Source organism: Micropterus dolomieu, linkage group LG10 (genome assembly GCF_021292245.1).
Source record: "Micropterus dolomieu isolate WLL.071019.BEF.003 ecotype Adirondacks linkage group LG10, ASM2129224v1, whole genome shotgun sequence".
NCBI classification, from domain to species: Eukaryota; Metazoa; Chordata; class Actinopteri; order Centrarchiformes; family Centrarchidae; genus Micropterus; species Micropterus dolomieu.
The window spans coordinates 27224530-27238833 of record NC_060159.1 but is presented as its reverse complement, the minus strand read 5'-3'; the positions used below and the strand labels follow the sequence as shown (position 1 = coordinate 27238833).

At 42.6% G+C, this 14304-nt stretch overlaps 1 protein-coding gene and 1 long non-coding RNA gene across 5 annotated transcripts; one reads left to right on the top strand and one right to left on the bottom strand.

The window, feature by feature from the left end:
- Positions 1 to 5: 5 nt before the first annotated feature.
- On the top strand, positions 6 to 1767 carry LOC123977961. Of its 2 annotated transcripts, none has more exons than XR_006826816.1 (2): positions 6 to 70; positions 793 to 1767. It is a non-coding gene; the product is annotated as an uncharacterized LOC123977961 (long non-coding RNA). The 2 variants fall into 2 exon arrangements; XR_006826815.1 differs by having other exon boundaries at positions 49 to 70; positions 712 to 1767.
- A 6724-nt stretch (positions 1768 to 8491) lies between these two features.
- Positions 8492 to 13495, bottom strand: LOC123977294. Of its 3 annotated transcripts, none has more exons than XM_046059876.1 (14): positions 13132 to 13495; positions 12596 to 12625; positions 12236 to 12275; positions 11904 to 12125; positions 11638 to 11811; positions 11389 to 11527; positions 11125 to 11282; positions 10871 to 11014; positions 10557 to 10773; positions 10339 to 10458; positions 9975 to 10129; positions 9780 to 9872; positions 9421 to 9680; positions 8492 to 9317 (listed from the first exon to the last, which is right to left on the bottom strand). In XM_046059876.1, exons 3-14 carry the CDS (start codon positions 12247 to 12249, stop codon positions 8749 to 8751), a joined length of 2265 nt encoding a protein of 754 aa, XP_045915832.1. In that variant the 5' UTR covers positions 12250 to 12275; positions 12596 to 12625; positions 13132 to 13495; the 3' UTR covers positions 8492 to 8748. The 3 variants fall into 3 exon arrangements, with proteins under 3 accessions (XP_045915832.1, XP_045915831.1, XP_045915830.1); XM_046059875.1 differs by lacking the exon at positions 13132 to 13495 and adding an exon at positions 12947 to 13111; XM_046059874.1 differs by lacking the exons at positions 12596 to 12625; positions 13132 to 13495 and adding an exon at positions 12947 to 13111.
- Between the last annotated feature and the right edge of the window lie 809 nt (positions 13496 to 14304).

Here is a 14304-nt window from a genome sequence, read left to right as displayed (position 1 = left end):
GTGTCCAGAAGAAGACACGCCCTCCTACCTCGCCACACTGCTCCACCACCACACCGCTGTCCATGTTCAGGTCATTAATCAAAACTCACCTTTTTAATTTTTGATTATTGTTGTGTTGTTATTGTGTGGTTTTCCAATACCACTTTAACTTTAGTATATTATCTCTGAGTGCCCTGAAAGGTGCTCTATAAATATCTTATCATCGTTGTGTTTTAACCGTGTCGGCTGCACCAGCAGACATGCACTTATAGAGACAGAGAGAGTTAGACAGAAACAGTTGGAGAGCTGGAAGATTTTACAAAGTTGGAAGAAAGTAGGACAGGATGGAGAAGTATTTGAGGGTAGAGTGACAGAAAAGTGAGACAATCACTGACACAATGAATGTAACCATTCGACCCAAAGTTACTGACAGGTGGAGCAAACCAGACTACATTCATTTAGCTTGGACAGAATCTCATTTCTTTTTTTAAATGTAAACCACAGGAGTGACTGTAAATTCAAAATAAGGTAGTGAAAATGCATCGTTGGGTTTTTGTGTTCTTTATGTTTTGTGTTGCAATATCTCTTTCCCCTCAATTTACCACCCTCAAATAAATAACTAAATACAAGTATCGACTGAAATGAAAAGCATAAGTTCAACCAGGAAGCCTGTCTTTGTGTCATTTACCACTCTCTGCCCTCTAACAGCTGACCACGGGCGTTCTCCCTTAGTTTTCAGGCTTTACCAAGAGCAGCACAGCCAATCATAAAGTCATTATCAAACTTTAAATCGGTTCTCTCGTCTGCTGCCAGCTGTCACTTCAGTACAAATCGCTGCGGCCCTCCTCCTCGTCACATCCAGATCCTCAGCGTCTTCATCACCTCCCCAGAGGGGGGATTTCTATGCCTCTGCAGCTGCCACTTTTATCAACATGGGATCTAATCGCCAAATTACTTTTCACATTTCTCTATATGTATCACATGTCAATAAATGATTTTTTGCTCACTCAGTCAGGTCTCTCCTGATAGACACAGGATAACATTGTTTGCACTGATGAAGAAGTAAAACTATGCGGGAAAATATCCGTGCAGGGGCTGGAGCCAAGCCCAGCAGGCATTTGGCGAGACGCAGGAACGAACAACCACTTACATTCACACCTAATTAACCTGCCTATGTTTGGACGGTGGGAGGAAGCTAGAGCACACACGGAGAGAACATGCAAACTCCACACAGAAGAGCCTGGGACGACCGGGGGTCGAGACTCAGATCTTCTTGCTGTGAGGCGACAGTGCTAACCACTGCACCACCGTGCCGCCCAACCGTGGAGCAACTCAACAGAAATGTTAAAAACAGATTAGGAAGCAAGAGGAAAAACAACGATGAAGTGTCATGTGAAGAGGATGTCTGATTAAATATTTACTACCTGTGTGAGATGGAGTGTAACAGCAGCCTGCAGAGATCCAGCTGAGGCAGCTCATGAACTCTGCGCTGTGTGTTTACACATGATGATGACAACATTTCTCAGGGTGGCAGATGTGGTGCTTGTGTGCCCAGTATACTGTATATGTTTTTGTATTGTCGAAATGCACCGTCTCCCTTCACATTTTGTGGACTCATTGCACGTTTGATAGCGATCTATTCGAGCTTCTTTTTTTTTGTGATGGAACCAGCAACCAAAGATGAGATTTCCCCTGTCTGGGAACATTTTGAGCTGATCTCACCTAATAAAAGGTATTTACATAGTAATAATAATAACTAGTGTTATATATAATAAATGTGAAAACGCAGTGTATCCCTTGAAGTGTCTTTCTTCTAATTTCTGGTATTTTAAAAAGGTGTCTTGTGTTCAAACGAACTTGGATACAACAATAACACCTCATCTATGCTGAGGTATTAGAGCCCTGCATGAAAACAAGGAGATCAACCAATGTGACTAATTAATGACATCTGTAATTTAATGCAGCATTATTTAGTCATCAGGAGAGAAGAATGGTGTGATGAGGAGGACAAAAAGGTTGAAAAGTTTTGAACCCTACCTGTGTTCTCCCACAAGGCAGGTGGGTGTCACAGCCACACGGGTAAACGAAATAGTGATTTATTAATAAGAAAATAAGCAAAACCAATGAGTGGGAAGAATCTGTAAAGTCAGTAGTGTAGGGAGGGGATGGGACACATGGATGTTGTGCTGTAAAAACAAACACAACAAAGCAAGCCGTGAGATGAGGAGGTCCGACCAAGGCTGACCGCCGCTCTGTCTTATATGCATGGGGCACACCGGGCCCAGGCGTGTTGATCCCGGGCTGCTGATTACCCTGCCAATCAGGTCTGCAGCCCTGGAGAAAGAAAAAACGCGAACAGCAGTATGAACCCTGCAGAGGGGCCGTCACATGGGGATGTGAGCACATGAAGTATTTATTCCCATTTCCCCATATTTGCTGTGGGTTTGAAAACTATGGTGGAAGACAGACAAAAGGAATCCAAGGAAAAAGACATTGTGTCGAAGGCATTTGCAGTTAGTTTAACTTCAGATATGTGAACCTCTATCAACACGGATGCAAATCTAGCTGTAACACAGTGGGGTTTTATAAATTATATATTTATAATGTAACATAAGTTACTTGCCTTGTGACTGACGGTGGAGCACATGTGGCTGCTTGTGTCAAGGAACTTTTTTAAACTTTAAATTTACTCGAAAAAAATGCTCTTGACCATAAACACTGTCATCTTGCCAAACTCTAGGAAGATAGCGGGCAATTACAAGAGCAGCACCACCGCAAAGGTGAATTCCTTTATTTCATTGCAATATTCTCAGTGACGCTGTTTTGTGTAAGTTGCTGCTGCAGTGACACTTGACTTAATCACTTTTTGTTGGAAGGAGAGGCTGACACAGGTGCAGGAGCAAACGTGCCGGCCGCCACTAAAGCTAATTCAAGAGGTGGATACACGCTGGAACAGCACATACCATCTGCCCCAACGCCTTTCTGACCTCAGGGAACCTGTAGGAGCGGCTTTGGCAGGCCTACGCCCTGACGTTGCCCCACTCTCATCAGAACAGCATAAAACTATCGCAGAATGTCTAAAAGTGCTGTCCGCATTTAATGATGCCACAGTGGAGCTGTCAGAGCTGTCCGGATCAAAAGTCATTGCCCTTTAATCAATGCTGCAACACGCACTGGAGGAGGAAATGGGAATTGTCCAAACCCTAGAGAGCAAAGCAATGCAAGAGTCTGAGGAGACAGTTAAGGGAGAAGCTATACACATTCAGTCAATGAGCATTATGTCACCGGAGACACGCAATAAAGCAGCAAATACTGATTAGAGGCTCACTTCTGAATGTGCTGCTGTTATACAGAACCGCACGCCCTCCACCTCCTCCTCACAACCGCACACATCAGAAGCTTCTCAGCCTTTGACTCAAGGTAATGGATACATTCTAATTGGATTATTGTATTTAGTCACTTACAGCCCGTTTGTCTGTCCGAGGTAGCAAACCGTGGCTTCGTTTGGACACCACAGCCCTGCACACAAGGATCCAAAATGTCACTGCAGACGCAACAGGTCCAAACGTACCTGGGTGAACCAAACATCGGAAGATTGGAGAACCCTCTAGAGCATTGGCAAGGACAGAGAAATGTCAACTTGCTATTGCTTTTCTCTGCACTCCAGCTTCATGTGTGCCCTGTGAAAGGGTTTTTTCTAAAACAGGCGAAAGCATCTCCAAAAACAGAAACCGCCTGAAGCCCAGCACTGTCATTTATAAATAAAAATAAAATGTTGGATCTATTTTACGAGTCGCATCACAACACTCTCCCTTGTTTCCATTTTCAAGACAGACACCACATTAATAAGTTCATAATTTATGTAATGGCCTCACAAACATTCATTTATTCAGTTCAAAGCTTCACACACTAAAGCCACGGTGTCATTTCAACCACTGCCTGTTTTACATTTGTTGTCCACTTGATGGCACAGCAGAGTAAATGAAGCTCCATGAAGCTTCGGCCCGTGAGTGAACCAACTGGATGGAAAGCTTCGATGCTTCATGGACCAATATCTCGCAATCACTAGAAACAGGTGAGAAGTCCATAACTGACATAAAACATCCAGAGGAACACAACACACAGGGTTGACCAGTGATCGATACGTGTAGAGACACTGCTGAAACAATGAGCGTGGAACGAATGACAGAAAACCACCACAACGAGGCACAGATACGGATACAGATACACATCAGACAATCAGTGCACAAAGAAACAGGAAGTTAAAAGACAACATTTAGGTCAGCAAAACTGAGCAATAGTGTCAATTTCAGAGATGAGTTAAAAACTAAAAAAGTTATTCTGCAGGAAATGAAGCCTTGAAAGTTAATGCAAAGACACATTTTTACATTAACACCTTGGAGAACAGCCTGTTAACACACCCTCAGAAGCTTTATTTGTACAATATTATATATATTATATAATATTATTAACGAAAGACAGAGCAGCTGGTCATCTGTTGATCATACAGTGAAATAATGAACAAAACTCCGTCATTTCATTGATAATTTTACATCTGAAAATCTCCGTTTTGGTGACCTAAATGTTGTTTTTAAACTCTGGCAGTTTGCTGCTTACTTTTATACCTCTTAAGGTTTTTCACTGGACTTGAACTACTTAGTCTAGAAAAATGGAGGTGCTGAAAATGTTTGACCTGTAGTGTATAAGCAAAAAACGACCTAAAAACTTTTGTAATGCAGTTTTGTTTTTACTGTACTCAAACATTCAAGGATAAAACATTTAAAGAAAGAGAACCGTTTGTCAAGAATCCAACATTTCATACAATAAAAGCAAAATAAAAACTAACAATAATGAATGAAACAAACATACACAAATGCTGACATGAGAGCTGTGTTTCAACCCAAAACCACTAGTGATGGGAAAAGTGACTCTTTTGACAGACTCGAATCTTCAAATCTCGTTCATTAAAATGAACTAATCTTTTTTTGATTAATTTCGTTCATTTGAACTAGACTGCTTATTGCAGCCCTCTAGTGGCCGATGTAAAAAAAACAGCGCAGTTCTCAAACACAGAAGGCTGCCTGGTTTGCTTTAATTGACAAAGTTTAATGCACAAATTCACCTCTTGATCTTTCTCTGTCATGGTTCTATAAAGCCCCAAAAGCCCCCACAACCAAATTCAAACCATGTAAAAACCACAGAAATATGTTGATATGTCAATATGCAATCACCACTACTCCGGCTAAAAAATCCCCGCGATGCTTACGTTGATTTCAGCTCTTGGTGTTTGTATGTGGGTGTTTTAATGGGAATGTGGATCTTTCAGATCACTTTGAGAAGTGCCTCCGACCACATTTTATTGCGTGCCATGCAATGAATTTATCCATCTGTACATTGGAGCATTTTTCAGTGGCACCTTTTTGTGGTAAATGTTCTAAATTTAGAAACTTTTAACAGCGTCAGGTTTGTGCCTAATCTGATTTCTCACTTCCAGCCAGAATGACACAGTTCGTACCATATTATCTGGAAAAACAAATGTTTAGGAATAGAAGTCCAGCAGTATTTCACCGCGACAGCTCAGGAATGACATGAAAAGCGAACTCAAATACTTTTCACTATAGCAGAATAAGCACAACAATCATACTGTAGTTCTGTTAATGCCTCTAGGAGCTGCTGCCAGAGCTTTCACACTCATGTTTCATCTTTTATTTCTTACAGGTAGTGTGTGAATGTGTGTTGATGTCTCTGAGGTTAGTGGAGATACTCAGGGATTCACCCCCACCTCCCCATCCGTGTACTGGAGTGCTGCACTAATATTAAAACCTGTCTCTTCTGATCCCAAATGACAGAAGGCCGTCACAATGATGGCAAACTTTTAATGGCTTAACACATTCACTGCACTGACAGGAGAGAGAGAGAGAGAGAACAATGAGGAGGACGTTTGTCTGGGTTACAAGACAGACCTGAATGACTGGATGTGATTGTGTTTAATTAAAAAGCTGCATCTGCCTGTCAGGCCGGCTGCTCTTTTTGGCTTGTTGTTCTATTGTTTTTGCCAAATCTGAAAACCTCTACACAATGGATTATACGGCGAGCACTCATACTTTTTAATTAACCCCCAATCTGCACCTGCAGTGCAACAACTAAAATGTCCCCTCATCTGGGGGCTTTTTTCCCACCCTGATGAGTTGATGAGTGTTGATTTCATCAAGTGAGACAATAGGCAGAATAGAGATGACGGATGTACCACCTTTTATCAAAGAGTAGCTTTACCTGCCCACACAAACACATTCAAAAACATGCTTTTCTTCTTGTTACTTCTGATGTTTGACCTTCACTGCTGTAGAGTTTCACTCTAGAAGGCTGTTTTCACATCATTCCTTCAAATCTCACCTGGCCGCACCTGCAGGATTGTGTGACATCACAACTAGTTTGAAACCAGTCATGATCCAGTATGAAACTGACACAGGTGTGATGTGGAGATGTGAAGCCTGCTGAGCTCGTGTACTATGGACTGTTCATCTTGTGGCCTGGATTTTTCAGAGCAGGAGAAGGAGTCAATGTCATTTTAAGACTTTTTGATGACACAATTTAACTTTTTTTGCAGAAATAAAAACCACACAAGACCCAATTTAACACTCCGAGCAGATTACTGTTATCAGTCAACACTGTTAAAGCTGCATTATTCAGGTTTAAACAGCACAATGCAACGTTATCGTGTCGACCTAATGTGGTCTTCTAGCAAAGACAGCGGTGAAGCATGCAATTTTGTGGAGTTAAACAGCCCAAACTGGGTTAAAAGCAATCGGAGATGCCTCAGATCACACTTTGTAGTATTTGGCCACACAATGATGTTAAATACTTTTTTGTTTATGCATTACAGCTGGCACTCACACTGAAGGACCCAGGGCCGTCCACTGGGTGGCTCTTGCCTCACACTACTGTGAAAGGCTTTTATTTAGGCTTTAAATTCAAATATAAGCATCAGTGTCATCTGCTTCCACACACAGTGCTTTAAGTCATTTATAACAATAAATCCGTAAATCTCCCACCGGTGTTCAGGCTGACAGTCAGCTGAGACCCAGTGATCGCAGGTATGTTTCATTTTTATACTCTGATGCGGAGTTACTGCTGATAACACACAGTGTGAGCCACTCACGGTAGCATCTGCACAGCCTGTGACCTCTCCTCACCAACACAAAGGTGCCTCTTGTGTTTCTCCACTCATACCTTTCTGTGCATCGTTGTGTGACTCTGCCACAGAAGCAGGGGAAAAGAAAGGTAAAAGAATTGTTGTCCACCTCTCTTTCTGTCCCCACAGCGCACAGTAGATTCACTGAACAAAGAAAAAGACAGCATTTTTCACTTTATTTAAACAGCTCAAAGTTACCTCTTGTGGTTACGTGTGCATCCTTGTGAGTCTCTTCTTCTCAGCCACAGATCAAGATCTGCAAAATAACTGTAAGAAAGACTGTTTGCCTGTCTGTAAAACACATCATCTCAACATGCATCAGTTTATTTGACTATATTAATGTCTATAAATGTTGTGTTTATGTTTTAATGTGAGATGGACTGGCCCAGTTTGTACGGTTTCAACATAAGTAATTCTCTGTGTAGTTTCATGACTCTCTCACATGCACATCAGACTCACAACACACAGCTTGACGCATTCTGTTCTGAATTTGTCATATTACAGGAGCCACATCTTCTGTTCTTACAGCCTCCTACCGCTGACACAGGTGAGGTCAAAGTAACTCTGCAATACAACATGTTTCTACAACTCAGTGCAGATGTATGTAGCACGTGTGTGTTCATGTAGATAAGTGAAACAAACTTTACCTGTAACTGAAAGGAGTACATGCAGTAAATTGTTGGCATTGGTGTTAAACATTGTCTGGAAAACACACAACATAAAGACACATGTACTTAAGTTAGCATATTGCACATGCCTGCATCACACACACAGCCGCCAGTCAGCTCAAGGAATATCTGATGTTTCAAACCAAACTCACTAGTGGAAGAGACCTAGTCCATCCTCGCCAGCAGCACTGGGAGGGGAGGGGTGTCGGAGAATCACTAAGCTGGTCTAATAGTCACTTGGTTTTAATTTTAGTTGGCAAACTTTTGTACTGAAAGCAGTTTCACAGTTTGCTTGCTGGGACCCAGAAGAGGTTTAGTTTAGTTGACTCTTGTGGAGATTTGAACTGAGATAAGAACTCATTCATTGAGCACTGATTGTATAATACACTGTGGTGACTCTTGTACCTGATGATGATGATGATGACCTGAGCATGATTGATATACCTGTAAGGTGAAGTAATTGTCATGTACTAAAATACATGGGACATTTTTACATGCATGTAATGTTTGTGTATATTTACAATGAATGACATTAGTTTCATTATATGATGCCTAAATGAGCTTAATGTTATTCCCTCATTTAGTGCATACATTTTCATTAGTGGCTGATAAGTGAGACAACAAAAAAACTGAGACGAGTACACGTGGAGACTCTCTGAAATGAATGAGAGGAGCCAATCACTTTTTCCAGATGTGATTTGCAGTTTTATTTGCTTTGATACATACAAAAAAGTAGTAATTGATTGTTTTGATACGTAAAAAAGGGTATTTACAAATTAAAAATTCACAAACAGAGGGCTTTTTACTGTCTGCAAATGTCAGTGACGAGCAGGCTGCTGGTGGAATAAAATCCTGCACCAATTGAGGTCCAAGCCCTTTCCTCTGAAAGATAACTTCTGCGCTCCGTAATTAAAGAGCAGCTCTCCGTTGACCTGAATGTTCTTTTTTTGCCAAGAAAAGAATGACGTCTTTTTCCTCCCCGTCTATGTCCACAGTGTACAGCCTGGGCCTCAGGTTGTCTTTCCTTTTGGAGTGGTTAATGAGTCTGCCAACAGTCTGCTGCTCAGGGTGGCACTCGCAGGAAGATGAATGTGCGTCGATGCACATGGGCTGCCCTTTATTGTCCGTGTAGAAGAACATGTTTCTGGTCTCCTCCCCACTGGGGCTGCCCTGTATGTCCTTGCCCTCTTGTTCTGTGATCACCCGCCCATGGTAGTCACAGACAACCTCCCCGGTCTGAAACACGCGGGTGGCAATGACACCCGTGCCCTTGTCGGTCTCAGTGACTAGAAGTCCTCTCCACTTCTGTGACTGAGTGAACTTCTGGATCTGCCTCGAGTCCATGATCGTGTCCACAGATCCAGAGGGCTTCCAGTCTTTGACGATCTGGGCAGCGTTGGGGATGTTGCTCTTCCATCCCTGCTTTGCTATCCAGGAGCGGACCCGGTGTTCTGTCGGGAGGCGTCGGCAAAAGTATGCTGCCAAGGAAAAATTAAAAAGGTGGAGTTAGTCAAGACTTTGATCGTCATGTGCGATGTACAGAACAAATGTTGGAAAACACTGTAAGAAATAAATACTCACAGAGAACGTGCTGCACACGCAGTTTCATTTGAGCCTTCAGCCAACGCTCGTACAGCTTTCTGTGAAACTGGCGGGATGACTGACAGCGCAGAGTCATATCTGGCACGTCCCCATCCAGAGTCACCGGGTGCGTTCTCAGAAGGTGGTCATATGCCGCAACGACATCCGTGTGCACATTTGTTCTGTAGACAGGCTTGTGGGGAGTGTTGCCGGCAGAGCCCCGGGTAGGACGACTGGATCCCTCATCTGCCGGCTCAGCACTAAATAAAATAAATAAGAAGAGCATAACATTAGATTTCAGTGTGCCTAAATTTTGGGTTTGAAAGTTTATTCGGTTGACAAATGGAAAATATGCTTACCTCGAGTCACCAGCCTGCTCAGCCACCAGAGACTTGAAGGCCGCCTCGAAGACCCTGCATGCCAACTGGCTGGTCACTGGCTTAACTCTGTATCTAAAAACAAGTTTCAACAGTATGTTAATATTGATTAACTCACCCCGGCTGAGACAGCAGTGTCAGAAATGGAGGGGGAGGTGAATCGTGATGGTAGCTTACTTTGTTTGCAGCCGGTGCAGGTCATTGGAGGCATTGTAGATGGGCCTCCCCGTGGTGGAGATGAAGAATCGATCTTCTCCCTCTGTGTCATTCCTCTTAACCCTCTTGGACTCCAGGAGTAGTGGCCTCACCCGTGTGAAGTAAATCTCAAACCACTGTTGGCACAGGGAAAATAGGAATAAAGATTATTTACAGCTTTTTAACAGGTTCTCACATGAAGGAAAATTTTACTTTACTATTTTTTTGTTTCACTTTATCTTGAAACAGAAAGACAGGAAATGTGGGAGAGAGAGGGGGGATGACATGCAGCATGGGGTCGCTGCAGCAAGGCGAGTTAACCTGCGCACCAGGAAATTTGACTCACCAACTCCTCCTCCTGTGAAAGGGCAAACATGGCAAACTGTTGTGCTGCTGACTTGTGCTCCTTTACGCCAACGATTCTGTTGCCAGAGGAGTCTGGCTTTCGGGCAGCCCACTCCTGTACCTGCACAAAACAAGGATAGCACATTGGTTAGTACGGGCAATGGCATGAATGTCAGCTGAAATTTACAATAGACAAAAAATGAGCACAATAATACTCACAGTCATGTGCTCCACCACGCCTGGTAGTTGGTGGTGTTTCAGGAGCACCACTGCCTCGAGGTAGTACACCACAAGGCCGCACTCAGTCTTCTCCAGGGAGGAGCTGTCGTCTGGGTAGACTTTGTTGATCACGGACAAGAAGTCCCTCTTGGCAGCCCTCAACACAGCCAAGCAGTCATGAGGAGTCAGCTGGCGATTCTCTGTCAGCTTGGCATGCCTACAAGAAGAAACACATTAACAAACCAGAACTTTACTTTGCTCAGATAATGTGTTCTGTTATCCAGTTAAATGGACGGGCAAACAATTAAACTTGCCTCGCTTGGGTGATCTCTTTGCTCTCTTTCTCTGAGCAGCTTTTCAGCAGAGACCCAGTGTACTCAATAAATTGTCGGCAGTCCTCGTGGAGTTTCTCATCCTCATTCCTCAGGTTGGTGTAAACTGTGTGGTATGTTAGGAATCTGCCGGAGAAAGTACAAGTAATAAGTAACCACATATATTCAAGCTCATTTAAGTGTATTGTCTACACGTGTTGACATTATATGGAAATAAAACACCAAATGCTACCAACCGTTTCAAGCTATTGAGGTAATTAAGTTGTGTTTGTGTTTTCAGTTTTGCCTCGGAGAGCTCATGGAGGTACTCCTTTGTCTTTTCCCTGTTCCTGACGAAGTCCAGGGATGGACACTGCGGGTCCATGTAGTACAGGAACCGAGCAACATTTTCAACCTGAAGAGAACCAAAAAAAAAAAAAAAAAAACATGCTCAACTACCTTGTTATGACTATTTGGCAAATATTCAAACATTGTTTTAGTTATTTCATAGTTGTCCTCACCTCCTGTTTAAAATTCTCATTGTAGAGGTCTTTCTCCAGGTACGTGGCAAACCCCTTCAGCAACGGATGCTCCAGAGAGTGCTTGTTGTAAAGGCCCCTCTCCGCCATGAGCTGCCTGGTCAACTTCATGTCTGGGTTCCTGCAATGTGGAAAGAGTTCTCTTACAGCAGTGTTTTCCTTCCATTTGTGATTCACGTGACTCAACGTCAACAACAAATATCAGTGAAGTTGTAAAACTGAGATTCTCACCGTTGAAAGGTTTCGTCACTGCAGACAGAGTCGTTCTCGGACTGCTCGTCCTCGTCAGTCTCCGGAGCTGCGCTCCCGGGCGGTGGCCGTGTGGTTGGCCTTGCCCGGACATTGGGCAGTGATGGAGGAACATCAATCACCACCATATGGCGACGGTGCAGCTCCTCAACTAGCCTGTCATTTAAATAAAAAAACATAATTTAGACACTTGTATCCAACAGAGGTTTCAGACATGGAGAATTGGACTGAAAAGCTCCTCCACCAACCTGCTGAGTGGATCAGCACTGTCCATAATCTGACAAAGGAGGGCGTATTCAAACACCCTGCCAGTTGCCAGAAGTTCACAAACGTCCCTCTTTGCCTTCTCCATCTCTGCCTCGATGGCTTCTTGCGAGCCGTTCTTCATGCAGACCCTGCGTAGATGCGTTGACATGGTTCTCTGGGTCTTCCGGCAGAAAGGACACAGCATATGGAGTCTCTTGGATACACTGGGAACAGAAAAGGACATTCTTCACTTAATTAAAAACTTAACAAGTGTTACTGCACACGACAGCTTTCCTACAAGAGGTTCTGCAGATAATACTGATCTTAAACTTACCCATTAGAAGCCATTCTTCAGCAGTCAAAAAGTAGATCCACTGGAACAAAAGCAGGAGATATCTTCAGTGAAGACAGGAACACTTTTCAAACCAGGAGATGTGTAATTGAAGCTTCTGGTGGTCCTTGCTTATATGCCTCATCCTATCTGACAGCCCCGCCCACAGTTAGGCTCAGATGGGGTGTTAATAAGTGTGACCTGCCCTGAGAAAAGCCCTGTGTTTTTACTGTAAACTTAAGTTAGTTTTAAAATTTTAAGTGACCTCTTTGGTGAAATCATCTTTGCAAGTGTTTTTCTCCACAGCACTGTCATCTTTGTCAATGCAACCAATTTCTTTTGTGCCTAAATAAAAACCCTTACCATATCCTGGCATGAGTGGGAATCAGAAATCTGAAATGAAGTAAGTTAAATGTAAGAAAATGCATATCTTTTGATTGATCTTGCAGTTTTGGCGAACAAGTCGCTTAAACTGAGATTTTAAGTTAGTTATAAACAAGTTGCTACTGAGACGGCTTCTTTTGTACTAAGTTAACTTAACATTGGTAAAATCATCTTCTCCACAGCACTATATCCATTGAAACATGTTTACTTTATAAGAAGTAAAAACCCTTCCGTGCTGTACATATCCTGGCACGACTGGTGAGTTAAATGTAAAAAAAAACAAACATTTTTTTTAGTTTGATCTTGCAGTTTTGGGGAAAAGTCACTTACAAGCTTAGTTGTAAACAGGTTATTTCTAATCCAGTTTAAATAAAATCACATTAGAGATATTATCATTGCGTCTTGTCAGGATTCGTGGAGGAGCGCAAAGGAGGTGAGCTCAAACGCAAGACACCAAGGCAGAGACAAGGTTCAGGGATTTTAATCCACAACAGCAACAGGCAAAACAAGTTTACAGGCAGTTGACTGGAAGATCGACACAGGCAGACAGAACACTCTACCAGCCGCACATGACTGAATGAACACACTACAAAACACCACAATGACCAGAAACACCAAACATTTAAACACAGGGACTAACGAGCAGGGCGGGAGCAACACAGGTGACCGGCATCAGGGCTAACGAGGCAGAGAGAGACACTCACAGATGCAAAACACAAGACCGTACATTAACTGGAACTCAAAGTATTTAGTGGACAAGCAAGCAGAGGAATTACTGGGGGAACAGACACCAGCAAACAGATCACAAATAAACACCAACAAGTAAAACACTGAACTGGGACACCAAGAAGACAGACATGAGTGAAACCCAAAACACAACAGACTATATAAGAGATACTGGCCACAGGACAGAACCCAAAACACTATAAGACAGATACTGAACTGATCAAAATATCAAAAACCCACAGAGAGCTAAACTAAACATAGCCGACAGGCAGAATGTGACGCGTCTGCATTTTATGTGTCCATGTTTCTGCAGCTGGTCTATTATTTAAACAAAGTGATGTTTTGTTTACCAACAACAAATCTGACAAAATACAACTTACAACACTCAGTCAGTGGACTCATATTTTCTATGCATGTGTTTTATATTTGAATATCTCCAAGGATTTCTTTAAACCAAACTAAAACATCAAACAGGGCTGGAATTACATGCAATACTGTAATGCACCAAATTAAAGCTCACGATTTGCACTTTGTAGTGAGCCTAAACACGTCCCATAGCCAAGAAAAACACATTACAGATGTTGTGCTTGTGTCTGCATTTTTACTTGTCCATTTTCTGTGGCTGCACAATTACTTAAACAAAGTGATGTTATTTATACCAACACCAAAAGTGCTTAAAATGTTCAGTCAGTGGCTTCTTATTTACTGCGCACGTGTTTTAGATTTTAAAATCTAAAACATCAAACATGAGCTGGGCTTAGGGTTTATACATGGGCTACGTTTTTTCTGACCTACACAAGCAACACAGTTACACACCAAAGTGAAGCCCATGATGTGCACTTTCTAGTGAGCCTAAACACGTCCCACGGCTAAGAAAAACATTGCGTAAGAAGTGTAACATTCAACTATGTTCTTTTGTCATTGATTAGCCTCCGATGTGACACACTCCCAAGCAGATGGAC

Excerpts from the sequence above, each read along its gene's own strand:
- LOC123977294 (XM_046059876.1), bottom strand. Across the intron at positions 10,774-10,870 it reads AAAGAGATCACCCAAGCGAG|GCATGCCAAGCTGACAGAGA; the intron begins GCAAGTTTAATT and ends TTCTTCTTGTAG. Across the intron at positions 10,459-10,556 it reads GCGTGGTGGAGCACATGACT|GTACAGGAGTGGGCTGCCCG; the intron begins GTGAGTATTATT and ends TGTTTTGTGCAG.